The sequence below is a fragment of the Rhinatrema bivittatum genome, chromosome 5 (assembly GCF_901001135.1).
Source record: "Rhinatrema bivittatum chromosome 5, aRhiBiv1.1, whole genome shotgun sequence".
Taxonomy (NCBI): domain Eukaryota; kingdom Metazoa; phylum Chordata; class Amphibia; order Gymnophiona; family Rhinatrematidae; genus Rhinatrema; species Rhinatrema bivittatum.
In genome coordinates, this window is record NC_042619.1 from 286,135,384 (window position 1) to 286,162,320 (window position 26,937).

The following is a 26,937-nucleotide window of genomic DNA, read 5'->3' on the forward strand; positions in this document are numbered from 1 at the left end:
GTGGTGCTCTACTTCTTTAATGTCTTCCTGGACTACAAATTCGAGATATCTGCTACGATCTATCTACTCGGAAGTCGTGCTGAAGAACTACAGCACTGTTGATTCCGAAGATGACGATATCTCTAACTACCAGCCTGGTTGTCTGCTGGTGCTACCATCAGTTCCGAAGAAGAAGATATCTCTTGCTACCAGCTTTCGCATTTGGTTCACTTGGAAGTTGTGCCTGGAAACCTATGGCACTGTTGATTCCGAGGAAGAACATGTCTCTATCCATCCTACATTTTGCCCATTTGGAAGTCGTGCCCGGAAATCTATGGCACTATTGATTCCGAAGAAGAAGATATCTCTATCAACTTTATTTTTGGATTACTCGGAAGTCGTGCCCGGAAACCTATGGCACTGTTGATTCCGAAGAAGAAGATATCTCTGACTATCAACTTTATTTTTGGATTACTCGGAAGTCATGCCTGGAGACCTATGGCACTTTTGAGTCCGAAGAAAAAGATATCTCTGACTATCAACTTTACGCTGGGACTACTCGGAAGTCGTGCTGGAGGTTTACAGCACTGTTGATTCCGGGGATGAAGATATCTCCATCCATTAGCCTGATCGTTTTGCTGGTATTGCCATCATCTCTCTTCCAGCATCCTGCGGAAGAGCTACTCAGAAGTGGACTTTGGACCAGTTTCTACATCACCACTTCCACTGAAACCTCAATGATGTCCACTGCAGCCCTCTCATTGCTGCTGACTTCATTATACACTCTGCTAGATTCTTCAAATCTCAACATCCATCTGTCATTGTGAATATACGAATTGGAATTCAAGAATTAGAGACCCTGGATGTTTGTACAGAGGCTAAGTTTTGTATGCCTGAATGGGCTTCGGCCCCGTAATCATTTTGGGAGCCTCACACCTATTGGATAAATAGATGCTTCATCAGTTCCACCTTGCGCATCTTTTGTACTTAACCTGGTACCCGAAGAGGAGACCGCCCTTTGAAGGGGGGTACTGTTGCGTTCATGCCTGTTCTCGCCCTCGCTCTACCCTCTCTACCATTGTGGCAGCTCCCTTCGGGTCTGACCGGACAGATACTGCCGCAGCTTCTCCTCGCCACTTCATCCCGGAATCCCTGGCTGGCCTGACGCTGCTGATCCTCATGTTCCTGATGACGTAAGGGCGCGCCGCGCTCCAGAGTTGTACTGGCAAGGGCGGCGAATCTCGGGGGCATCCAACTTAAAAGGTCTTTGCTTGCAACTATGAATCGATGTTAGCAAGGGGAATTCTTTCTCCGCTGCTCTGCTCTGCAAACTTACCTAGGGCTGCCTGGTCCTCGGGGGCCCTGCTCTCTCTTCTTGATTTCAGATTGCTAAGATGGGGATCCGGTACTCACTCCTCGAGGGCCTACGTCCCTGAATGCTCAGAAGACTCCTCACTGTCTGGAAGCGATCGCAGACGTGAACACTGTGAATTCTATTGCAGATAGGAATCGGTACTCGCTCGGAATCGGTACTCGCTCCACGAGGGCCTATGTTCCTAATCTCTGAAGACTCCCTTCTGTCTAAGACGTTATCGCAGGTACGGAGATCATGAGTTATTATTCCATATTGCAGATAGGAACCGGTACTCGCTCCATGAGGGCCCATGTTCCTAAAACCTTCACAGACTCTCTCTTATCTCAGAAGCTATTGCATACTTATATCTTGTGAGTACTATTACAGATTGCAGATAGGAACTGGTACTCAATCCACGAGGGCCTATGTTCCTAAAACTCTCAAAGACTTTCTTCTATTTCCGAAGCCATCTCATACACAGATATTGTGAGTTCTTATTTCAGACTGCATACAAGAACCAGAACCCTCCTATGGCTCCTGTTCCTGAATATACTGAAGACTCTCTGCTGCATAGAAGCTATTACAGATATCTACAATTGTGAGTGTTCCATCTCCACTGGTTATGTATCCAGCATATCCTGTCTACTCACTACTTCTAGTCTCTCTCTACGGCTCTGCAACCCAGAGATCGCAATTCCAGTATCTGAAGGATTTCAGCCCGCTGGGCACATCAGCTCACTACTGCCACATCTGGTGGTTCTACTTCCTGTTTAATAAAGAACTATCTGCGTTTGTCTCCATACTCCAGCCTAGCCAGTGGTCCCTCTCTGGATATCCTCCTGGGGGCGCTGTCATCTGCCATCAGCCCAGGGATTCACCAATTTCCATTACGTGTTGTTTCCTTATACTACTAGAGCGGTATCATACAGACTGCCACTCTGTGGGAGCCAATCCACAACACATCATCATTAACTCTGTCTACAGAGTATTACAGATTGCTAGCTCCTCCCCTTGAGGGAGCAGCATTGAACAGATTGCTACTTCTCCTCTCTGGGGAGCAGATCTCTAACAGATTGCTATCTCCACAGTCTAATCCATAACAGATAGCTAATTCCTCCCCTCTGGAGGAGCAGATCTACAACAGATTGCTAACTCCGCCCTCCTGGCGAGGTGATCGCTAACAGATTGCTAGCTCCTCTCCTCTGGCGGAGCAGATCAATAACAGGCCTTATGTCCCTACAAGGATTTGACCTTTGTCCTCGATTGCTGTGCCTGTTCATCCAGGGGTTATGTCTCTACAAGGATTTGACCTCGATTGCTGTGCCTATCCGTCCAGGCCTTTTGTCCCCAGGTGGGTTTGACCTCTGTCCTCCAATGCTGTGCCTGTCCATCCAGGCCTTATGTCCCTAAGTGGGCTTGACCTCTGTCCTCCAATGCTGTGCCTGTCTGTCCAGGCCTTATGTCCCTACAAGGGTTTGACCTCTGTCCTCAATTGCTGTACCTGTCCGTCCAGGCCTTATGTCCAGTCCTAACGGCTGAAACCTCATTGCAAAGGGAAACCTCAGTCTCTGGCAATTCAAACTAGTAATCCTTCACTGCATGGATCCTTAAATAAAACAAACAATTTTCTTTAGTTTCATGGCAGTGAAGAGAACTTCCTCCATCTTGCTTATGTAGTCATGATCTGTTATCAAATGCTTAAATCCTAACAATTGGTACCATTATACACTCTAGGGGCCAACCCATTCCGGGGAGCCCTTTCCTGCTCAAAGGAAAGGGAACTCTCCCCAGTGTTGCAGCCTATCTCTTAGTACCTGTTGACCCATGTTGAACCGCTGTTCACATGGCACCCTGCTCCAGGTCGCCACGCTTTGAAGGCTCATGCTCCACTCTAGGGGCCAACCCATTCTGGGGAGCCCTTCCCAGCTCAAAGGAAAGAGAACTCTCCCTGGGTATAGCCAGCCTATATCTACCCTCTGACCCATGTTGAACCGCTGTTCACGTGCACCCTCCTCCGTCTCGGCCTTGAAAACTCTCATTTGTATATCTGCTAACTCCACCAGATTTTAAAAAACCAGCGAGAGCTCACTAGACGCCAATGGAAACACCCCACTCTAGGGGCGAATCCATTCTAGGGAACCCTTTCCTGCGCAAAGGAAAGGGAACTCTCCCCAGGTGTAGCCAGCCTGTATCTACCCTCTTCCAATCTGCCTTGCTGCCATACACCAGATGACTCACTCAACTCCTTGTAGTGTTCTTGCCACTGTCATGGTTCCTCAGTGTGTTGGTGCTAGTCTTTCTGCTTGCTATGTTCACCCTTCATTGTGCTGTAGGATGTTGATGCCACTTGTCTTGCAGCTTTGCCTGTCGTACTGCCTGCAAGGGTTCATGCATCTGTTATCTGTGCTCTCTTTTGAAGCTGTGGTGTGTTTTTGACACTCTCGCTGCTGCTTTGCACCTCTGTTAAAGCACTCTTGCCACTCCTGGTACCCCTTTGCCCCTTTAAAGTACCTTAGGCTATTCATGCCACTTTGGTGCCACTTTGCCACAGTCTAAGTACCTTGGAGCTCTTTTCTTGTTCTGATGATTGCTCCCCAGAAGTTTCATCAAAATTGATAAGAAAACCCCAATTGTGCAGCCAAAAATAGGCTGCAAATACTTCCCCCATTGACTTTAATGGGACTGGAAAACGAATGCAATGTATCAACGGATCGGTGGCACCTTGAACGAATACAACATATTTACCTACCTACAAATACCGAATCAGACAAATCCGTACCCTCTGCACATCCCTAAGTCATATGTTTTTCTCGCATCTTATGTTCGGACATGTCATTATGTGCTCAGCTACTTTCTCAGACCTGAAAATAAATTATTGAATCAATCGTTATCCCAACCAGCAAACTCTCAATTGCCAAACTACTTACCACTCTTTATTGTCCCCCTTTTTTTTTAAAAAGCCCCCATCTACAGTATGGGCCACCTATCTTCCCCCCAGTGCGTTAAATGTGGTGGCGCACTTGGCACGCTGGCTCACAGGCTGTTTCAGTGCCCGACTCTTCAGACGTTCTGGGACGGTGTCCTTGCCCATGTGGCCTGCTGCCTCACTTCCACTATCTTACGGTCAGGCAGACTGCTGTTGTCTGGCTGCGAGGCAACATGTCCTCCTACACTGCTGCTGCTGATCGATTTGGTCATACCGTAATCCTGTTAGCCTGCTGGATTGAGCCACGACACAACCCACTTTGCAAGCCTGGTATTATAGACTTGCGTCCTCCATGCAACTGGAACACTTGGATGCTCTTTCGAAGGGGCGCACTTTGGACACTTCCTACTGTGCCTACTGGGCTGCCTGTTTTGCTCTATTACCTCTGGATATCCAAACTCAACTCTTAAATACTGGATATAGTCCCATGTGGAGATGATCGTGACATTTCAACTGACAGCGCCATAGCGTTCACCTGGACTGGAACATATCTCTCTTTTGAATACTTTGTTCATTCGCTGTCTGCTCTCAATGCACCATCCCCTTGGGGGGGGGGGGGGGAAACCATAGGGGGGTTGTAAGGATTGATGCTTGTGTGTGACTGGGGTTGTTTGGCGTGTAGGTTGAGTGATGGGGGTGTATACAATTTGAAAAATGGGGGGGGGGGGGGTGCGTGCAGTTGCAGCACTTACATTGTTTTTTGCACAACAGTTTTTGTGCCATGTTTATATTTTGTACCTGCTTTAGGTTTACACTGTTCACCTCTTTCTGAGGCTGCTGTGATTGTATTCACGCGTTTCTTTAATAAAAAATGATTTTGAAAAAAAAAGCCCCCATCTAACACCATCTCTTGTTCATTTAATACCATCGCAACTCACAACTACTGTGTCTCTGACTGCATAAAAGCGTCACTCCAACACCACTTGTTACTGCGATTCTGTCACAATTATTTCTCTGTTCTCCCCAACGGTTTTTTCGGTGGCATCTTACATGGCCCGCAGCCTTGTGTATGCGTAAATGCATGTATCCTAGGTTCTTTTAACTAACTCTTAACCAATGAACCTTCCTACATGCATGATGTCAAAGCCGGACCGTCGGGCTACAGAGTGGGACCCGGGACCGGACAGGGTATGTGGCCTAAATTCACTTGGGTTAAAAACTCTATGTGCTAAACTTTGTACCATGTGCGCGGCCTTCACGGGCCATGTGCATGCGCACACGTGCACAGCTTAGAGGGAACATTGGCGTACAGCTGACCTGAGAGGTAGCACCCTTGATGCACCCCACATCCAAATGCCAGAGGCACCGTCAGGGACCAGTTGATTTTCACGAGGCACTCTGCCCTCGAGTACAAGAGGCAGAGGTGCCCCATGAAACCAAGTACTTTGTATATCGCCTAGGCCTAACAGTGTTAGGCCTAGGCGATTAATAAATTTTATTAAATGAATAATGAAATGAAATGAAACTGAACACCTGCAAAGTACCCATGAGATAGCTGTGATCCACCCTGTCGAAGGCCTTCTCCTGATCGAGGGACAAAAAGGCTGCCGACAGACCGGACCCTACCGGCCTGATGGATGAGATCCTGGACCAGAAAAAATATTATAAAAAATGGTGCATCCGGGGATCGTGTAGGTCTGGTCGGAGTGGACCACCTCCGCCAGCACGGAAGCCAGCCGCAGGGAGAGCACTTTGGCCAAGATCTTATAATCTGTGCAGAGCAGAGAGACGGGGTGCCAGTTCCTAAGGCAGCGTAGGTCCCCCACCTTGGGAAGGAGGGTTAGCACCATGTGCCTGCAGGAGAGGGGCAGGCACCCCGTCTTGAGGGCTTCGTTTAGGACCCGTAGGAGGTCGAGCTCTAGGGCATCAAAAAAGAAAGAGACGAACTCGGTGGTGAGCCCATCGATGCCCGGGGACTTCCCTTTTGGCATCGAGCCCAGAGCCTAGCCGAGGTCTCCTAGGCCCAAGGGCAGGTTGAGCCAGGCACGGCTGACCTCGCTTACCACCAGCAGTCCCCTCCCACAAGGGTTTGACAGGTGTTTGGATAGACCGGGTCCGGCGAGAAAAGAGCCGCGTAGAAAATTGCCGACCTCCGCACCTGATATTACCCAGCTCAGCGAAGGGGGTCCCTTCGGCAGCCAGCAGGCACGCTATCTGCTTCCAGTTGCCCCGCCTCCTCTCCAGCCTGTAGAAGAAGGGTGTGCCACGATCCATCTCCTCCAGGATCTGGATGCGTGACCTCACATGGGCCCCGCGTCCTCGCCGCTCTTCGAGGTGGTGCAGGGCCAGCTTCTTCTCCTCGTACTTGAGAAGCACAGCCGGCTCGCCTCCTGGTCCCTGGATGTCGCCGAAGGCGCTCCTCCAACTCCATCACACCCCCCCCCCCCCCGAAGAGGCGCTGGAGCAATCAGGCGCTGCTCAGCGTTCATGCCTTTGGCGCATTATCACAGGACAAGCAGGATGGTAGTCCTCACATATGGGTGACATCATCAGGATAGAGCCCAATCACGGAACACTTTTGTCAAAGTTTCCAGAACTTTGACTGGCATCTACTGGGCATGCCCAGCACAGCACTAACCCTGCATCCAGCAGGGTGTCCCCCTTCAGTCTTCTTTTTTCCGCGCAGCAGTAGCCACACGAGTTAAGGAGCTCCTGACAGGAATTTTTTCCTCACGGAAATTTACCGAAATATTTCAAAACTTTTTACCCCACAGGGATCTCCTTATCGATATCTTTGCTCCGCGGTCAAATGGTAAGTTTTTTACCTGCTTGCGGTCGATTCCTGTTGAGTTTTTCCCTTGCAGCCTACCGGCCATTGACCGCACCGCGGCTAAATTTTGTCGAGACAATGGCGTTGGGTTTCTGTCGGTGCCCCGACTGCACTCGGACAATGTCCATCACTGACTCTCACAAGGTCTGCATGATGTGTTTTTGGGGTACAACCATGATGTCCTTACTTGCACCAAATGTGCCCAAATGACACCAAAAGGTCACAAGGCTCGGCTGGAAAAGATGGAACTTCTCTTTAGGCCAAAAACCCCGGTGCCATCAATAGCTTTGACGTCGTCTGAACCAGTGCCAACTGCCTCGCGCCAGCACCGAGAAACTGCTGCTGCCAGACTGGCTTCAATGATTCCGTGAGTGTAGACCCCCTCTGTTCCTCCTCAGGATACAGACCAAGGAGAACAGCGAGAAAAACATTGACACCACCATCGAAAAGCTCAGGCCACCGATACAGGCAAGCCTTCGACATCAACATCGTCTGAGTCATCGACAAATAAGTCCCGTACAGAAAAGGCCCCATCCTCCTCTGTCTCTGGGTCACCGAGGCGTTCCCCACCTGGACAGGTGCCGGGAGCCACGATTCCACTTTCACCGGTGGACAATATGGCTATGCCAGTACTGCCTCCTACTCTGGAACCGGGTATCCATGCTCCAGGTTTCCATGATGAATTGGATCGGATGATATAAGAGGCCATCGGAAAAGCAGTCCAGGGGTTGAAACCTCTATCGATGCCGGTGCCAGTTCCTACTCCAGCCACGGATCTGATACACATGGCGCTTGCACCACTATTGGCAAGAATGGATGCATTAATCGGTGCCCTTCCACCGGTGAATCTGAGGGAACCGATGGCCCCGATTCCTTCCCTCACCAATACCCTTGTGTTGCGACCGTCGGTCTTCGACGGCTTCGCCCCGCCTACCTCTCACTACTTGCGGCTCCTTCCACTCACCTCGGACTACTGGCTGCCGCGGCATCTGTTTGCTGTCCTTTCCGGCGTTCCCGGACCGGCTTTGGTGCTGCTACCTGCCATGCTCCTCCAAGGTACCTTAGGTTGCGCACGCACACCGCCCTCATCTTTATTTTCATGTTGGCGCGAACCTCGGGGGCGTCCCCCTGATATGACGTCATGCTGCTTGGATATTTAAGCCTACAGTATTTGCTTGCTCATCGAGTTAGCAACAGTAACTCTATGGATGGGATTCACTCTCCGTACTGAAGCTGCTCTGCCACTTCAGTGCTATCTGGAACTCTTATACCCTTAGGGGTTGCTAACTTGGTACCCGCTCCTCGGGGGCCTCTTCTGCTTCTTTCAGGTGCTATCAGGAAACCGATACTCGCTCCTCGAGAGCCCATGTTCCCTGAGTCGCTGTCTGCATCTTCAAACCTTTCTACTTGGAAGACTTCACTAACAGTTTCCATCTGTGAGTACAACTACCATCTATTCCACAGTACTGTTTCACTGGAACCAGGTACTCGCTCCTCGAGGGCCTGCCCTCTGTTCCGGTGCCAGACCTCTCGTCTAGTGGAATCAATGTTACTACTATGTGAGTACTATACAACTGAGTCTCTCTGCTCTAAGGGATTAGGTACTCGCTCCTCGAGGACCTGCTCTCCCTGTCTCAGAGCTTCTTCTAATTCTACCTGGGACTCTGAATGCTGCTTATTGTCTACTCATAACTCTCAGTCTCTTTCCATTACAGCACTGCCTAGCAGAGGGCTCACTATTCCAGCGTTCTGTGGGGGACCTGTCCAGCCGGGCTAAACATCCACTACTCTCTACTACCACCTCTGGTGGCTTCCAAAACTGTTTAATAAAAGATTCAAATCTGTGTTTGTGTGTCCAGAGTCTAGCTTGACACTGTGGTCCCTCATGGGACTACCCCCCGTGAGCGTGGTCAGCTACCACAGTGCCCAACGATCCACCCAAACATCAATAACCATAAATCGTTGTCATTGGAAGAAGAAGAAGAAACACCGATCTCCATTTCACCCTCCGGAGTGCTGCCACCGACACATCCATCGATGTCACCGATTCCATTGGTGCCTCCATCAATGCCTACGATGACTCCCCCCATGCCTTCAATGCCCCCATCGATGCCTTTGATGGCTTCTATTCCAATTCTGAAGTCATCAATGCCTAGACCTGGGCCTTCCGGAATAACACCGTTAATCCCTTCTGATGAACATATGGGAGCTGGTGAGATGAACATATGGGAGCTGGTGATGAGCCTTATGATCCCTGGACCAATGATTCGTCCCAGGATGTTGCAGTCCCAGGCCGTGCCCCGGTCCCTCCACCTACCTTGGGGACGGTCCTTTTCTCACTCGATGTACCTCAAAGCTACCTACTTGCCAGGAGTGGACAATGTGTTGGCAGACAAGCTGAGTCGCACTTTTCAACCGCACGAGTGATCCCTCAACCCCACTGTAGCGGACTCTCTATTCCAACATTGGGGTTATCCTCACAAAGACCTCTTTGCGTCGATCCACAACCGCAAAGTAGGCAACCTGCTCACTCACGCGCAGCCAATACTTTCAGCCAAGAGACGCTTTCTCCCTCTTGTGGGCCAGCGGTCTCCTTTATGCGTACCCTCTACTTCCACTCATTGTGAAAACTCTCGTGAAGTTGCGAAGGGACAAGGGACTAAGATTCTCAAAGCCTCTCATTGGCCATGCCAGGTCTGGTTTCCAATCCTCGAAGACCTATCAGTGCACCGGCACATTCCTCTGGGGAAGGACCCGTTTCTGATCACTCAGACCAATGGCTGCCTTCGTCACCCCAACCTCCAGGCTCTGTCTCTGACTGCCTGGATGTTGATAGGTTAATACTTCAACCTCTTAACCTTTCAGAGCCGGTTTTCCGTGTCCTAGTAGCTTCATGAAAGCCTTCCACAAGGCAGTCTAATTATTATAAATGGACAGGTTTACGGTGTGGTGTACTTCCATGTCCATCAATCCCTTCATTTGTTCCACACCGAAGTTTCTGGACTATCTCTGGCACCTATCAGAGTCAGGCCTCAAAACTTCTTCTATCAGGGTACATGTCAGTGCGGTAGACGCCTTCCATAAAGGAGTCAGGGATGTACCCATTTCAGTACAACCTCTTGTAACATGCTTTTTGAAGGGCTTGCTCCATCTTAAACTTCCACGGTGCCCTCCAGCCCCTTCTTGGGACCTCAACATGGTTTTGAGGCAGCTCATGAAACCTCCATTTGAGCCTCTCAAATCCTGTGATCTCTGCTATCTCACTTGGAAAGTGATTTTTTTTTTAGCGATCACTTCTGCTCGCACCTGTTACAGGTGAGTTACAGGCCTTAGTCACCTACCCGCCTTACACTAAACTTCTGCATGATAGGGTAGTATTCCACCTTCACCCTAAGTTTCTGCCTAAGGTAGTATCGGAGTTTCATATTAATCAATCCATTATACTACTCACTTTCTTTCCCAGGCCCTATTCAAATCCAGGAGAACAGGCTCTGCATACCCTTGACTGTAAACGTGCTCTAGCTTTTTATCTAGACCGTACAGCTGCCCACAGAAAGTCCACTCAATTGTTTGTTTCCTTCGGTTCCACAAATTGGGTAAACCTGTGGGTAAGCATACTCTCCTCCTGGTTAGCAGACTGTATTTTGTTTTGCTATCAGCAGGCAGGCATTCCGCTTCAAGACCATGTCAAGGCACACTCTATCAACGCCATGGCAACATCAGTAGTGCACCTACGCTTGGTGCCACTTGCTGACATCTGTAAGGCTGCTACCTGGAGCTCTTTCCACATTTTCACAGCCCATTATTGTTTAGACAAGGCTAGAAGACAAGATTCCATCTTTGGCCAGTCTGTGCTACGCAACTTATTTGCGAACTGAAGTACCAACATCCTTCCTCCAACCCGATAGGGTTCAAGATGCCCTCTACAAAATGTCACCCAATTGTTGTGCCTGTTGCACGTCTTTGGGTACATTTGGTGCATTGCTCGGGCATCCTCAGCTCGGTACTCACCCATATGTGAGGACTACCATCCTGCTTGTCCTGTGAGAAAGCAGAGTTGCTTACCTGTAACAGGTGTTCTCACAGGACAGCAGGATGTTAGTCCTCACGAAACCCATCCGCCACCCCACGGTGTTGGGTTCGCTTACGTTTCTTATTTTCTTTTTCGCATGTACTTTTTACTATAAGACAAGACTGAAGGGGGACCCCTGCTGGATGCAGGGTTGGTGCTGTGCTGGGCATACCCAGTAGGTGCCAGTCAAAGTTTTGGAAACTTTGACAAAATTGTTCCGTGACTGGGCTCCATCCTGATGTTGTCACCAATATGTGAGGACTAACATCCTGCTGTCCTGTGAGAACACTTGTTACAGGTAAGCAACTCTGCTTTCTTGACAGAGAACCTGGAGGCGGATTTTGCCCATGTCCCACCACTGAGTGAGGGAAGGGAAGTCCACCTCCCGGCGGTGCCAGTCTACCCAGAACTCCTGCACCACCGCCACCAACTCCTCATCCGCCAGGAGCGAGTTGTTGAAGTGCCAGTGGGTTGACCTGGGCTGCGTTGGGCTGAGCCGACCCTCAGGATTACTTGGTGGTGGTCTGAGAGGGCAGCCGGCTCCACCATGCACCCTGTGGCCCAGTGCATCAGCCAACAGGACAGATACCACCGATAGATGCAGGAGCGACACACACATTCCCCCTCCACCCATAGCCATGTAAAGCCGGAGCGGGCGTCTGGTGCTGTTCACTCCAGATGTCCACCAGATCGCTCTGCAGGATGGCTGCCTGAAGAACGTCTGCCTGCGAGGCCCTTTACTCGTGAGCCCCCCCACAATCGAGCGGGCTGAGGGTGAGGTTGAAGTCACCCCTGAGCACCACTTCCTTGTCAGGATCCAGTGAGTCCAGGAGATCAGACAACTGGCAAAAGAAGACTACCTGCTCGGCCGCGGGGCAAGGAGCCTACACGTTGACACAATTCACCATGCAGCCCTCAACCCACAGCCTCACGTGCAGCATCCTGCCCGGCACGAAGGCATCGACACTCAGCACCTCCGTTTGTGAGACCTGCGAAATCAAGATGGCCACCCTGCCAGCCACTCTCGAGTCGTGACTGAAGGCCATCTCGCCGTCCCATTCCAGACGCCAGGCCGCTTCGGCATCCGGAGTGGTATGGGTCTCCTGTAAAAAAGTCACAGAGTACCCTCCGCGCTTGAGGGTGGAAAGTACCCAGTGTCCATGGAACCCGGTCTGGCAGCCATTGGTGTTAAGGGTGCAGAACGTTAAAGCCATTCTCTGTCAAGAGGGGAGTTTCGGGTACGCGCACAACTGGCCCCGTCACAGAGCCGGCTGGAACGCGCACGTTTCCTCATGACCGATGATGTTGCTCTCCTCGCCGGGGAGGGAGATGGCTCATGTGTGACGCCGCCACCACCCACTTCATGTCCCCCTCCCGACTGAGCCATGAGTGAAGATCCTCCATGAGGCCGAGAGGCCTACAAGTCTCGTGCCAACGTGCGACCCTCTTTCCTCGGCAACTCGCCCACACACTCTCGCCCCTCTCCCCCTACTCCTCACTGAATCCCCAGGCCCCGGCCCAGGGGGGGACTGGGACCTTTTCCCGCGCTCATCGGAGCGGGCTCTCCGTGATCAAAAGCCCCTCCAGTGATTCCTCCCTCCCTCCCACCCCCCACAGAGCTCTGGCCCGCTCTTCTGGGTGCCGGGCCACCTGGGGCAGGGTGAGAGGGTGAACGAATGAAAGGAGAGAGGGGAGGGGAGAAAGGAGAGGGGTGGGAGGGAGAGGGGAGATGGGAGGAGAGGGATGGACAGGGGTTCTTGGGACATGGGGGGGACAGGAAAGAGGGGTCTGGGGGATAGGGGCAGAACAGAAGGAGCAGGGCAGATAGCAACCCTCTCCGAAGGGGGAGAAGGGGAAGGAGGAGGAAGGGAGAGGACCTCCCCTTCTTCCAGGTCAGAGAGAGGGGGAGAGGAAGGATGAAGGATCCCCGACAGCAGCTCCTTCAGGGGCAGGCCGGAGGGCTCTGTGGCCCGGTCAGGACTCTGCGGAGATGGGGCCCCTTCCGGAGGTGGAAGGCTGGCCGGACTCGACCCCTGCATAGTCAGGGCAGGGAGGGGGGGTTCGGGGAGCTGAGGGGGGCATGACCACCACCACAGCTGGAGGTTCCTCTGCCTGGCCCACCGAGCAGTCCCCCTCTGTTGGAATGGAAGGGGGATCCGGGGTGGTGATGACAAGCTCGGTGGGGGCTTCTTGGCCAGGGGTGACTGTGGAGGTGAAGGCTCACCCACCTCCTGATCAGGAGGGGGCGGTGGTGGCAGGGGGTCTGTGTTCGGGGACGGGGAAGGGCAGGCCTCCGGGGAGGTGGCCGATGAGCCTCCCATGGGGGATAGTGGGGATAATCCTAACTAACTTTCACCAACGGATCCCACCTAGATCCCGACAGGTCCCCGGTAGTTTCCCCGTTCCTTGGAGAGCGCCTGCACGGGACCCCAGGGCTAATCCCTTACTAGAGGAGGAGGAGTTTACCGAGTATAAAAAGGACTCCATAGCAGAGCAGTCTCAGTCTCCTGCTGGGGACTGAGGAAGAAGGACCTTGCTACTGGTTGCTCTGAAAGATTTGGAATCTGGATGCTCCCGCTACTGTGGGAACAAGGACGGCCATTGTGATTTCAAATAAGGTGAGCTGTTGGATAAAGACTTTTTGTTGTTTGGATTTATCTACTTAAAGGACATTTTCAGGAAAACTGCCAGCGGGTGGTTGTATATATTGGGTCGTGCTGAATATCCCAGAGATACGGTGGGAGGTGGCAGTTAGGCCCATTGGGCCAGACTTTTGAATTTGTGATAACATATGGAGATTTAGTTTTGGTTTTTCTTGTGGATGTCTCTGAAGACAGAAAAACAAAGTTAAAGATTTAAAGGTGAACTTTTGAAGCCAGCCTTTGTTGATCAAGCTGCTAGCTCAGTGGGGAAGGCATTTGTTTTCCAAGCAGGCTGGGGATGGTTCAAACCCTCTCTGAGGACTTGTAAAAAGAAATTGTATATAACTTCCAGTTGAGTTTTTCGAATGTCTAGGAAAAACTCCTTTAAGAGGGGACCCTTCAAGATGGAGTCGAGAGTCCACAGACCGGAGGGAGAGTGACAATGGCCCAAGGAGAAAATACTATCATTGGCAATTAAATAGTAGGAAAACATCACCGGGGTCTCATCCTGTTGTCATCCATCCATCCAGCCTGAATCCTTGCCAAAGATGAGACTCTATTCTTTAATAGCCCTTTGCCATCCTTCCTCAGTTCATTCAATTATAACCATATTTTGTTTAAATACTGTTTTAGAAAAAATGATCATTGTGGTTGAGCTCCGTTACCGAACTAATGGTGGATGTTTTATTTAGTCACAAGTAATAAAATCTTTTAAGTTAAAACACCAAACTATGCTAGGCACAGTTTTTCATATTTTCATATATAGTTAAAGTAATGTTCCCTTTTGAATTTGCTTATCTCACAAATAGAATATACTATTGGAAAGTCACATCTTGTATTATGTAGCATTCAGTAGATCCAGTGATGATACTATTTACAAATGGTTAGAATTTGTTGTTGCAATGTTTAGTAATTAAAATGTTCAATAAATATTTGTAGCAATTTAAAAAGGATCTATATTAAACAACCTTGTTTCTTATCTGATTTTTTTAAGCGATCATGGAATATTCTCCTAGCAACAAGACGATACATTGAAGTTTATATGATTATGGATTATGAATACGTAAGCCATAATTTTGTTATAAATTTGTCAACGTGTAGGCATAATCAGTACAAATTACTTTGATAGACCTCTTTGTCTAAACCTTTTCGGGGTAATTTTGTAAAGGCTGCATACATTTGGCAGCAAATAAATATACATATTCTTCTTTGACAGGCAGGCCTGAAATAACCATGACATGTGGGTGACATCATCTGACAGCACTAAACGAACTCCTCTCTCTGAGCTCATTAGCGATTTTACTTTACTGAGCATGCATGGGAATTCCCACATGCCTCCTTAGACTTCTTTCGTCCAAGCTTCTGCATGGCTGTGTAGTCTTTCTCTCTTTTCTGCCTTTTGGTATTTTTTTCTCTTGGTATCTTTTTGATCACTGCCCCTGCAGCCCTCAATCAGTGGTCCCTGTGCTACTAACAAAAAAAAAAAAAGAAAAGTGTAAGTTTTCCTGGCGTGTAGCCAGATGGACTCAGTACGAATGGGATAGTATCCGCGTGCTAGCAGTTGGAGACGGATCTGACGTCAGTACGGGGGTGTATATAGCCCCACAGGAAGCGCAGCGACTCAGTAATTTCCGTCTCCAAAGCAGTTTGGAGTGCCTGCACGCTAGTCGAGCGTGCTTCCAAGACTACTTTGATTTTTTTTCTCTTTCTTCTCATTTCAGATTCTACTTTGTTGTTTATTGCCTGTTCAGGCTTAGAGCCCCGCGCTCCTGCGGTAGATACCCTCGGGTTCCTCCCCCAGCAAGCTCCCGGGGTGATTGCCGTGCTCCCCCGGTGGGAAAGTCCTCGGTCCTGCCGAGCCGCGGCAGTGACATAGCCCCCGGACGACGTTCGGGTGTAGCCTACGAGGCCCTCGGTCCCAGCGTGGACGAGGTAGCGGGTGCATATCCTCAATCGCGGTGGCGAGGTGCTCCCTTCCCCCGCAGCCGGAGACCGCTTGTGTTCCAGCCGAGAAGCGCCGATGCTGGTAAGGTGCACCGCTCTTCCTACGGGTCTCCGATGCACAGAGGATCGGCGGCGTGGCACGCTGTGGAGGACGCCATCTTGGGCCTGGTTCAGGTACTCCGCGCCCGTAATAGGCGCGGCTTTTCCTCCTCCTTTTGAGTTTCTGGCTTATTGTGTGCCTATTGCATGCCACTGTGCGTATACTGCTGGCCGCCTATTGCTGAAAGCCTATTGACTGCATATTGAGCGTATACTGCTGCCCGCCTATTGCTGACAGCCTATTGACTGCATATTGAGCGTATATTGCTGGCCGCCTATTGCTGAACGCCTATTGAATGCATATTGAGCGTATACTGCTGACCGCCTATTGCTGAAAGCCTATTGAATGCATATTGAGCGTATACTGCTGACCGCCTATTGCTGAAAGCCTATTGAATGCATATTGAGCGTATACTGCTGACCGCCTATTGCTGAAAGCCTATTGAATGCATATTGAGCATATATTGCTGGCCACCTATTGCTGAAAGCCTCTTGAATACATATTGAGCGTGTATGGCTGCCCGCCTATGACTGAGAGCCTATTGCCCGCACACTGTGCGTCTAGCGCTAACCGCATATTATTATTGAGCGCCTGTTGTATCAAGCGCCTCTTGCTGCCGCATGTTTTTATTGAGCGCCTGTTGTATTAAGCGCCTTTTGCTGCCGCATAGGTTTATTGAGCGCCTGTTGTATTAAGTGCCTCTTGCTGCCGCATGTTATTATTGAGCGCCTGTTGTATTAAGCGCCTTTTGCTGTCGCATAGGCTTATTGCGCGCCTGTTGTATTAAGCGCCTCTTGCTGCCGCATATTCTTATTGAGCGCCTGTTGTATTAAGCGCCTTTTGCTGCCGCATAGGTTTATTGAGCGCCTGTTGTATTAAGCGCCTTTTGCTGCCGCATAGGATTATTGAGCGCCTGTTGTATTAAGCGCCTTTTGCTGCCGCATAGGATTATTGAGCGCCTGTTGTATTGAGCACCGCTTGCTGCCGCTTTTTCTTATTGAGCGCCTATCACTCGATGGAGCGGGACGCAGCGGAGTCTGCGGCGCCGGCGCCCCCTACCTCGGGCATTGCAGCCCTTGGCCTCTGCTCTGCATGCCAGCTTCGGGCCACGCGCAGTGATGAGCCAGACTCGCTTTGTGCCCAATGTGAGGAGGCCATGCGACCCTCGGGTCTGGACCAGCCACGGTTTGTGGACAGTTCCCAAGGGGCTACCCCGGAGTTAGGGGGCAGTCTCGACCAATCCGGAATCCCGGGGGAGCTTGTACCCCGGCGATTAGAGGCTGCTTCGATTTCCTGGGTGGATCTCTTTAAGGGAATTCATGCTTTTGTACAGATGCAAACGGCTGCCCAGCCTGGCCCGGCGGTTCCGGCTGTTCCTGTCATTCCTGCGGTGGCTGCGCCTGCTGCGCCTGCTGTGCCTGCTGCTGCGGTGGTGGTTCCTGCAGATCCGGTTCCTGGGCCATCACGCCCGTATCGCGAGCGGGACTTCCCGCCGCTGGACAGTCTGGATCAGTCGGACCAGGAGGTCTCGCCGGACGAATCCGAGCTCCCAGACGAGGGGGACCTTCCTCCAGGGACTGAGCCATATAGAACCATGAGGCGGTTCTTCCCTAAAGAGGATCTCTCCGACCTGGTGTCTCGGTGCCTGGCGGAATTGGATATTACTGGTCCCAGCGCTTCGGTGCCCCCGGTGCAGAAACCCCTGCTGGAAGGTCTTCGTCCTACAGCCCGCCATTTTCCTTTCTTACATGCGGCACAACAACTGATCGATTTGGAATGGGCGGCACCAGCGGCTGCCTTCAAAGGGGGTCGGGCGCTAAGGGGCATGTACCCATTGGCACCGGCTATACAGGAGCTGCTGGCGTGCCCTCAGGTGGACGCCTTGATTAGCGCTGTGGTCAAGCACACTACCATTCCCGTGGAAGGGGGGACAGCCCTCAGGGAGCCTCATGACCGGCGACTGGACGCCATTCTGCGACAGACCTTTGAGGTGGCAGCTCTATCTTTGCGGATCGCCACCTGCTGCACGGTGGTGACACGTGCCTGTTTGTCACAGGTTCGGAACAACGCTCCAGCGGCGGACATGGAACCCGCTCTTTCCTTTCTTACAGATGCGGCATCAGACTTGGTCCGCACAACAGCTAAAGGGATTTCATCCTCCATGGCCGCCAGGAGGCAGCTCTGGATCCGAAAATGGTCAGCGGATGCGCCTTCCAAAACACGCCTCACTAGATTGCCCTTTAAAGGCTCCTTTCTCTTTGGCAGCGACCTTGACAAACTGGCCAGTGCATGGGGCACCTCTCCAGTGCCCAGATTGCCTGAAGATCGGTTCCGAAGGGGCCAGCGCGCCTTTCCAAGGCCCTCCAGGGGCAGGGGATCACAGCGCTTTGTTCCTTACAGGGGTCGCTACCAGGCGCCACGTCCTCCGGCCAGGAATCAGTCCTTTCGGGCCAAGCAGCGTCGGAGGGGAGCGGGCCCAGGCTCGGGTCCCGGCCGCTCCTCCCAATGAGGATGCGTCGACTCATCTGGGGGACGAAGCCATCGGGGGCAGGTTAGCCCTCTTCTACCCCAGGTGGGTCGAGATTACGTCGGACCAGTGGATCCTCGCCGTGATCCGAGAGGGATATTACCTGGATTTTCATCGTCTCCCGCCGGACAAGTTTGTGGAATCGTCCTGTCCCACGCACAAGAAGGCAGCATTGGAAGCTACACTGGCGAGGCTCCTGTCCTTGAAAGCCATCATCCCAGTACCTGCCTGGGAAGTGAATTCTGGTCATTATTCCATCTATTTCATGGTACCCAAGAAAGGGGGTACCTTTCGGCCTGTCCTGGACCTAAAGTCCGTCAATCACTAATTACGCGTCCCGCGGTTTCGCATGGAAACTCTACGCTCCGTCAAGGCCGCAGTACAACCAGGGGAATTCCTCACGGCATTGGACCTGTCAGAGGCATACCTGCATATCCCGATCCATCCGGATCATCAGCGCTACCTACGCTTCAAGGTCCTAGGCCGCCACTTCCAGTTTCGGGCTCTGCCCTTCGGGTTGGCAACGTCGCCACGAACATTCACCAAGGTGGTGGTAGTGGTAGCGGCGGCACTCAGACGGGAAGGGATTCTAGTCCATCCCTACCTAGACGACTGGCTGATCAGGGCGAAATCACGAGAGGAGAGTCTGCGGACTACCGACAGAGTGATCGCCCTTCTGGAAAGCTTGGGCTGGGTGATCAACCTCAGCAAGAGCTGTCTGCAGCCTTCCCAATCCATAGAGTATCTGGGAGTACAGTTCGACACCCGGGCGAACACTGTCAGTCTTACGACCAAGAGACAGTTGAAGCTTCGGCAACGTCTCCAGTATCTGATGGGAGCCAGTCGGCCCATGGCTTGGGATTACATGAGGTCCTGGGTCTCATGGCATCCACCCTGGAAGTGGTGCCCTGGGCGCGGGCCCATATGAGACCTCTGCAGCATTCCCTGCTCTCCCGCTGGAGCCCCCGTCGACGGGACTATTCCAAGCATCTTCCTCTACCGGCCAGAGTTCGGACCCAGCTGCGGTGGTGGTTGCAGTCCAACCACCTGAGCAGGGGGTCACAGATGTCCTTGCACATGTGGACCTTGCTCACCACGGATGCCAGCCTGAGCGGCTGGGGAGCACATTGCGAAGAACTCACCGCGCAAGGGCGATGGAACAGAGAGGAGTCAACGTGGAACATCAATCGCCTGGAGGCCCGGGCAGTCCACTTGGCATGCCTTCGATTCGCTCACAGACTACGGCACAGAGCGGTCAGAGTGATGTCCGACAACGCCACCACGGTGGCCTACATCAACCGGCAGGGCGGAACCAGAAGCCGACAAGTATCTCTGGAGATCGCCCCGCTGATGGTTTGGGCAGAGGCGAATCTGCAAGACATCTCCGCCGTCCACATTGCCGGGAAGGACAATACCACAGCAGACTTCCTCAGCAGAGAAAGCCTGAATCCAGGAGAGTGGCAGCTGTCCCCCACAGCTTTCCAGATGATTGTCGATCATTGGGGGATTCCGGCCATGGATTTACTGGCGGACAAGTCTAATGCTCAAGTACCCAGAAGGGTACGGAAGGTGCCATGAGTGTCGCACTTCTTTAATCCAGCGGGCGATGGTGGGCCGCGAGGCCGCTTCACCTTGCTTCTTCCCGCTGTACAGGACGAACAGATGGTCCGTCTTTCGTAGGTCTTGTGTAAGTTCCAGATACCTGGGCAGCACTCTGCCAATGTCGAGATGGCATAATAAACGACCTTCTTTGAAGTTTAAGATAAAGGTGGAGATTAGAATATGGGAGAGGAGACACACTTTAAGAAGGAAGGAGTGTGTTTGTGTGGGTGTTTGCTTGACCGCAACTAACAGTCCTCACATATGGGTGACATCAGTGGACAGAGCCCTGTCACGGAAAACTTTTCTGTCAAAGTTTCTAGAAAGCTTTAACTGACACTGGCACACTGAGTGCACTGAGGATGCCCAGCATGCAATTATCCCTGTGTTCACAGGTGTCTCCCTTCAGTCTTCTTTTTTCCACACTGCACTTAGCATCGCGGTCAGGAGCTCTGTGAGAAATTCTCACAACCTTTTCTCATGGATACACTTGAAGTTTAACTTCACAAATAAATTTCCCCTACACGGGTTCTCCCTTTGCTTACATTTAATTGACGCTCGGTGAGTACTATGCCCTGTTTTTCAGTCGGTTCCTGTCACCTCACTAACGGTTTACCTGGCCTACCAACCAAATTGTGGCCTTCCCTCTACCTATATTTTCATCCTCAGTTAGCCCCACAAAGCCTGCAAGTGTCCTCCTGCGATCCTCCACCTGGTTATTAGGGTTAGTGGAATAAGGATGTCCACGGTTACCGTTGCCGCCAGGGCCGCTGATGAATCCATGCTTCCATCGATTCCTTTGGTACCTTCATTGCGGTCGATGCCCACATCGATACCGTCGGTGCCTCCTTCCATGCCGTCCTGCCTCCATCGATGCCATCGATGCCCCCCCCCCTTTGATTCATTGACGCCATCAATCCCTGCATCGATTCTGTCAGTGCCATCGATGTTTACATCCATTACACTGATCTCTCCATGAATTACATTGATGCTCACATCTGTGCCATCGATGCCATCAATGGCAGTGTCGATTCATCGATGCCATCATCAAATCTATCGATGCCATCGATGACTCTTTGATTTTTCGATGCTACATCGATTCCATCGATACCTACGCAGATGTCATCAGTGCTTCCATTAATGTTATCGGTGTTCAGCCCGTGTCATCGACGTTTCCATCAATGCTTTCGACGATACCCTTGAGGCCGCCTTCAATGCCGCCATCGATACATAAGAACATACGAAATTGCCATGCTGGGTCAGACCAAGGGTCCATCAAGCCCAGCATCCTATTTCCAACAGAGGCCAAAACCAGGCCACAAGAACCTGGCAATTACCCAAACACTAAGAAGATCCCATGCTACTGATGCAATTAATAGCAGTGGCTATTCCCTAAGTAAAATTGATTAATAGCCATTAATGGACTTCTCCTCCAAGAACTTATCCAAACATTTTTTGAACCCAGCTACACTAACTGCACTAACAACATCCTCTGGCAACAAATTCCAGAGCTTTATTGTGTGTTGAGTGAAAAATAATTTTCTCCAATTAGTCTTAAATGTGCTACTTGCTAACTTCATACTGTTAATACTTCCGTAGCACCTAGATGCAATGCCCTCATCTAAACAAAATGCTACATATTTCGGGTTCTTAACCAAAGGCCCGAATCATCCTAGGGCACTAGACAGTGCCAGGAGCAGTGCAGGCTTGCTGACAGTCTGTCACCACTCACCATCCAAGACAGCGAGGGCATCCACCTCGGTGCTGGGGAAAGACCGGGCCGAGTACCATGGCAATCATCGTCACCGGCACGGTGACCGTCCACCACCAACGCAATTCAGGACATCGGTGCTATCTTACTTGGTGCTGGAGAATGACCGGGCCGAACGCCGAGGGAGACATCGCCACTGCCACCACCACTGTTCCACACATTGGTTGCAGCTACTCGGTGCTGGAGAATGACCGGGCTGAGCTCCAAGGGATACATTGAGCCAGTTGCGAAGCGGGCCCGGGTTCATGAGTCATGTGCTCCTTTGCACCCGAGGCGCTGAGGCATTCCCCACCGACACTGGTGTGGGGTTCTGAGCCACCACAAAATAATGTGGGAAACGCCAGACATGCCTATCCTGCCTCCTCTGTAGCTGTGCTACCTTACCAGATTACAGAGTCGAGCCTCCCGAAATTCACGGCGCCATTGATATTCACCGACTCGTCCTTCTGCGATCCACCACGAAGGACAGTAAATACTTTAATCCCGCTTCAGCAGCAATCCCATCGAGACCTGGTCACTAAGTTGGGCCACATAGTTTCGGAAGATTCTAGGTCGTGTTATCTTGTCACATGGTAGGAGGGTCCCCCAAGCCTTGTTTCTATATGTAGATAATATCAAAGGTAATGCTGAATATATCTTCTCTGTTCTACAGCTTACCTGTTCTCCTTCATCTCTTTCTTATGGAAATTATTGGATCGTTTTACTATTAGTATTAGCATTAAATTGAATTTATATTATATTTCATTGTAGAGCCCCTGATGCAGCCATAAGGCGAAACTTTGGCCAGAGTCGGACACTTTCATTATCTAAATAAAACCTTTCCAAGGCATCGGTCTCGCTGTCGTGTGATATTCTGCCTAGAGACACAGTGCATGGGACCATAGGTGTGACGCCATCTGTACGATGCATACCGCTGCATGAGTACCACTCAGCATGCTTTTCTAGCAGAGGGCTCATTCCTCCGGTTGCCCTCTGCCATCTGAGTGTCTGTGTCTGTGTGTATGTATGTGTTTTTCCCTCTGGGCGGACACAACATGTTGTGTTCCACAGGACTGATCTAGGACTGTGTTCCTGGTCAGACTCTGAGGGAAGGAGACACCAGAAGTGTGGTTTGGCAGTCCTCTCATTCCTCAGCAGAGGAATGTGTCTTTCGACCTCTCCCTTGTCCAAAATTCCTGCTTTATGGGGAAGCCCCTAAGGCTCTGGCCCTGGCAGGGTTTTCTTTGAAACGAGGCCTCTATTCTTGAATTGGTGCATTTTCTTGGAGGCTGGGGATCGGCAGCGGTGGTTGCTGGACCATTTTCGCTGGGGCCCCTCCTTGGATGATGGTGGCGACCTTCCTCATCCAAAGCTTGCTGCCGGTGGTGGGTTGGTCGCTTAAGCACCTCAGCAATCAGTGATTGTGCCTCAGCTTGACTCCAGGGAGTTGAAAGGTCTTTTGGGACCTGGAGGCCCCAATCCCATTGCTTCCCTCTCCCCTCTGGAAGGGGAGATTTGACTGGGTTATGGGTTCCCCTCTGGATGCCCGACTGTGCATTCCTTTGAGGGGTGTCCCTCATTCCTTCATTCCCGGAGAAGGGATGGCTATGCTCTGGCTGGTGGTCGCTCTTTGTTTCTTGCCAGCCCCAAGAACTGGTCGAGTGGTAACGCTCTCCCTCGGTTGCTCTAAGATGCAGCAGGTGTATTCACAAGGGATGTTGGGAATCCCGGCTGCTGATTGCCGCAGCCGGGCTCTCTTACCTTAGCCGGCACTCTTACCTCAGTGCGCACGTGCAGTATCTGTCGCTTCTTAAAGGGGCTGCGGCGGGAAACTCGGCCAGGCCCCCAAAGATGAGGTCATCATTCACGGCTATTTAAGCCCAGCTCCTTGCTCTGTTCTTTGCCTTGCCAACAGGTCAGCTCGTTTAGAGTAGCTAGTTGCTTGTTCCTGCATTCCAGCCTCCGTTCCTGTGTTACTGCTTGTTTCATCCTCTGTTCCTGTGTTCTGCCTGTTCCAGATCCAGTTCTTGAGTTCTTGCTCCCATGGTTCCACTCCTTCTCCTGCTTCCTGCCTTCAGTTGTCTCCTCGGTTCTGACTTCGCCCTGGTATCCTGTCTTCTGCCCGTCCTAACCTTTGGCGTGTTCTCTGGCTCCTGCTTGTCTTCTGCCTTCCCCGACTTCTGGCCTGGTTTATTGTGCTATACCGCTGTTGCCGGTCTCAACTCCTGGACCGGCTTCATTCTTCTGGACTTCCATCAGCCCCGACTCGGACTGCCTACTAGACTTCATTCTGCCTAAGTCCTGCCATCCCAGGCACCCAAGGGCTCAACCTGAGGGGAACAAGGGCTGGTATAGGTGAAGCTCCTGACAGGTCTCCTGGTCCTGCACTGCCTCCCGGCACGAGGACCACTAGAGGGCCTCCCCTCAGTGGAGTCACCAGCTTTCGATCCAGCTCAAGGGTCCACCGCACTAACAGTTTGCCAAGGCCATGGACCCAGCGGACCTATCTGGCCTCCAGTCCATTCCGGGCATGGCTCAATACTTGCAGCAACAGCAGCAGCATTGTTTCAATCTCTTGGCTGCCACAGTCGAATGGCTGGCTAACAGTCTGGACTCCACTCCCCAGGCTGCATCTCCGCCTCTGCCTCCCGTTCCAGTATCAGCGCTTCCACCTCTCTGTATCTGCCAGCACCACCCCACCATGCTGGGAATCCCAAGCAGTGCTGGGGTTTCCTCAACCATTACGTTATGCGCTTTTCTCTCCAGCCAGCTCAGTTTCCGTCTGACCAAATCAAGACGACCTACATCTTATCCTTATTGCATTACGCCCGACAGTCGCAGATTTATTTATTTTATTTTTTATTTATTTATTTAAGGTTTTTATATACCGGCATTCATGATAAAATCACATCATGCTGGTTTACATTAAAACAGTGGTGCATAGAAAGAAAAAACAAACTGGAACTGTAGTGCGGAAGAAAGCAGTTACAAAAAACAGGGATGCTTAAACTGGGAGAGGAAGGAAAAAGAAAAGGCTAATAGCATTTTAAATATTTACAACGAACAGTTAAATGAGCTGGTTGTGTTATAGAACTTGAAGTTGAAGGACATTAGCTGGAGTCTGGGAAAGCTTGTTTGAAGAGCCAAGTCCTAAGTCTCTTCCTGAAGGTTGGGAGGCAGGGTTCCTGTCTTAGGTCTGGGGGGATGGAATTCCATAAAGGGGGACTGGCGGTAGAGAGGGCCCGATCTCTCAAGGTAATATGTCTAGTGGCTTTGGTTGGAGGAACCTGGAGTGAACCTCTATATGCGTCTCTGGTAGGTCTTGAAGAATTGTGTAAGAGGAGAGGAATTTGCAGGTCGATAGAAGTATGTTGATGAATGATTTTGTAGATAACGGAGATGGATTTGTAGAGAATTCTGTAGTGCACTGGCAGCCAATGAAGGCTTTTTTAGGATAGGGGAGATGTGATCTCTTCTTCTGGTGTTAGTTAATATTCGTGCTGCCGCATTTTGTACCATCTGAAGCGGTTTGGTATAGGAGGAAGGGAGACCTAGTAGGATAGAATTGCAATAGTCTAACTTTGAGAAAACTAATGCCTGAAGGATTGTTCTAAAGTCCTGCAAGTGAAAGAGAGGTCTTATCCTTTTCAAGACTTGGAGTTTGTGAAAACAGTCTTTGGTAATTTTGTTGATAGAAGCTTTCATATTCATCCGATTGTCAATTAAAACTCCAAGGTCTCTCAGTTGCGTGGATTGTGGGATGCCAGGGTGAGTGGAAGTGATGTTACTGTTCTCGGGAGAGATGAGCAGGAGTTCGGTTTTGGAGGAATTAATACTAAGTTTAGACTAGTGAGGAGGAGTTTGATTTGTTGGTGGCAGTTTTCCCAGTGATCTAGTTTTTTCAAGTATGTGTCTTTAACAGGGATATTATCTGAATATCGTCCGCATATAGAAATGTTTTAGATTGAGGCTGGAGAGGAGCTGGCATAGCGGTAAGAGATAAATGTTAAAGAGCGTTGGGGGGCAAGATGGCGGCGTAGGCAGACGTGTACACGCTGAGCTCCGTTACCTGCAATTTTGTTTCAGCAAAAAAATGCCTGCCAAGCGGAAAGGCAAGCTCCAAATTTTTCCCTCGGATACGGAGCTTATGGCTGCCCAGCGTCTTATAACAACTTACATGACTGTGAAGGACCAGGAGAGTGGGGGAGCGAACTCCGTTGAAAGTGCTACCGAGGAAGCGATAGCCTTTCCAGGAGAGGTGACTCTTAGCCCCCCAGATCCTCGGAGGCCCGAAATTGCTCTTCCCCCCCCCCCCCCCCCCCGCCCGGAGGCCGCTGAACCACAGACACAGGAAGTGGCTCTGTTGGAAGCAGCGCAGGGAGGTCAGAAGGCGTTGGCAGCTGAAACGCCGAAACAACTTTCAGCAATCCCCGGTACATCAGGGGCGGAGGATATCGAGGAGCCCCCGTATCAACCCCGATTCGGAGAGGATGAGGCAGAAAGTCTAAGGAGTGCGTTTGTTACAACACGAGGGGGAAATCAACTGGCTGGAATATCGCCGGTATTAAAAGCGGGTGAGTCTTTACTGAAACCCCGTTTTTCAATGCCGCCCAAACCAGATAAAATAACACTAGAGGCAATTTGGGACATAATGGCGGCGTTGGTCAATTCGATCGGAAACTACCAGGATAATATGGAAATTATAGAACATAAAGTGGAGATATGTGAAAATCAGATTGAGGAAATAAAACCAAAATTGCTAGTAATGGAGGCTGATGTAAAGAAAACACAGGAATGCAATGTGAAGATTATAAAGGATATCACTATGGTCTCAAGGAGGCTGGAATCCATGGAGAACTATTCCAGACACTTAAATCTGAGATTCCTGAACTTTCCGAAAATTGTTGGTGAACTGCCATATATTACATTGAAAAAATATCTTGCAGAGAATTTAAAATTTCAAGAGGGAGAAATTCCTCTGATAAATAAATTGTATTATCTACCAAAGTCAAATAAAAATAAAGAAGTCTTGCAATTAAATGTTAATGTGAATGAAGGGAACCTAACTAGATTTCTGGAGGATTCTGCTTTGGAATTCTATGAAACAGCTACATTAATGGTATCTTTTATAACCGAAAAAGATATTAATGAAATAATGAAACGGTACTTTAAAAATATTTCGGTTCAATTTAGGGGGACTTCAATACGTGTTTT

The 26,937-nt window shown here is 50.7% G+C and overlaps 1 protein-coding gene across 2 annotated transcripts in view; it reads left to right on the forward strand.

Annotated features, from left to right (window-relative positions):
- The window catches only part of LOC115092775 (disintegrin and metalloproteinase domain-containing protein 9-like), a 1,307,906-nt gene that overhangs the window by 379,045 nt on the left and 901,924 nt on the right, over positions 1-26,937 (forward strand). For both annotated transcript variants that reach the window (XM_029604079.1, XM_029604080.1), the window contains exon 8: positions 14,798-14,866. In XM_029604079.1, coding sequence (XP_029459939.1) covers positions 14,798-14,866 — 69 coding nt within the window. The remainder of the gene's footprint in view (positions 1-14,797; positions 14,867-26,937) is intronic.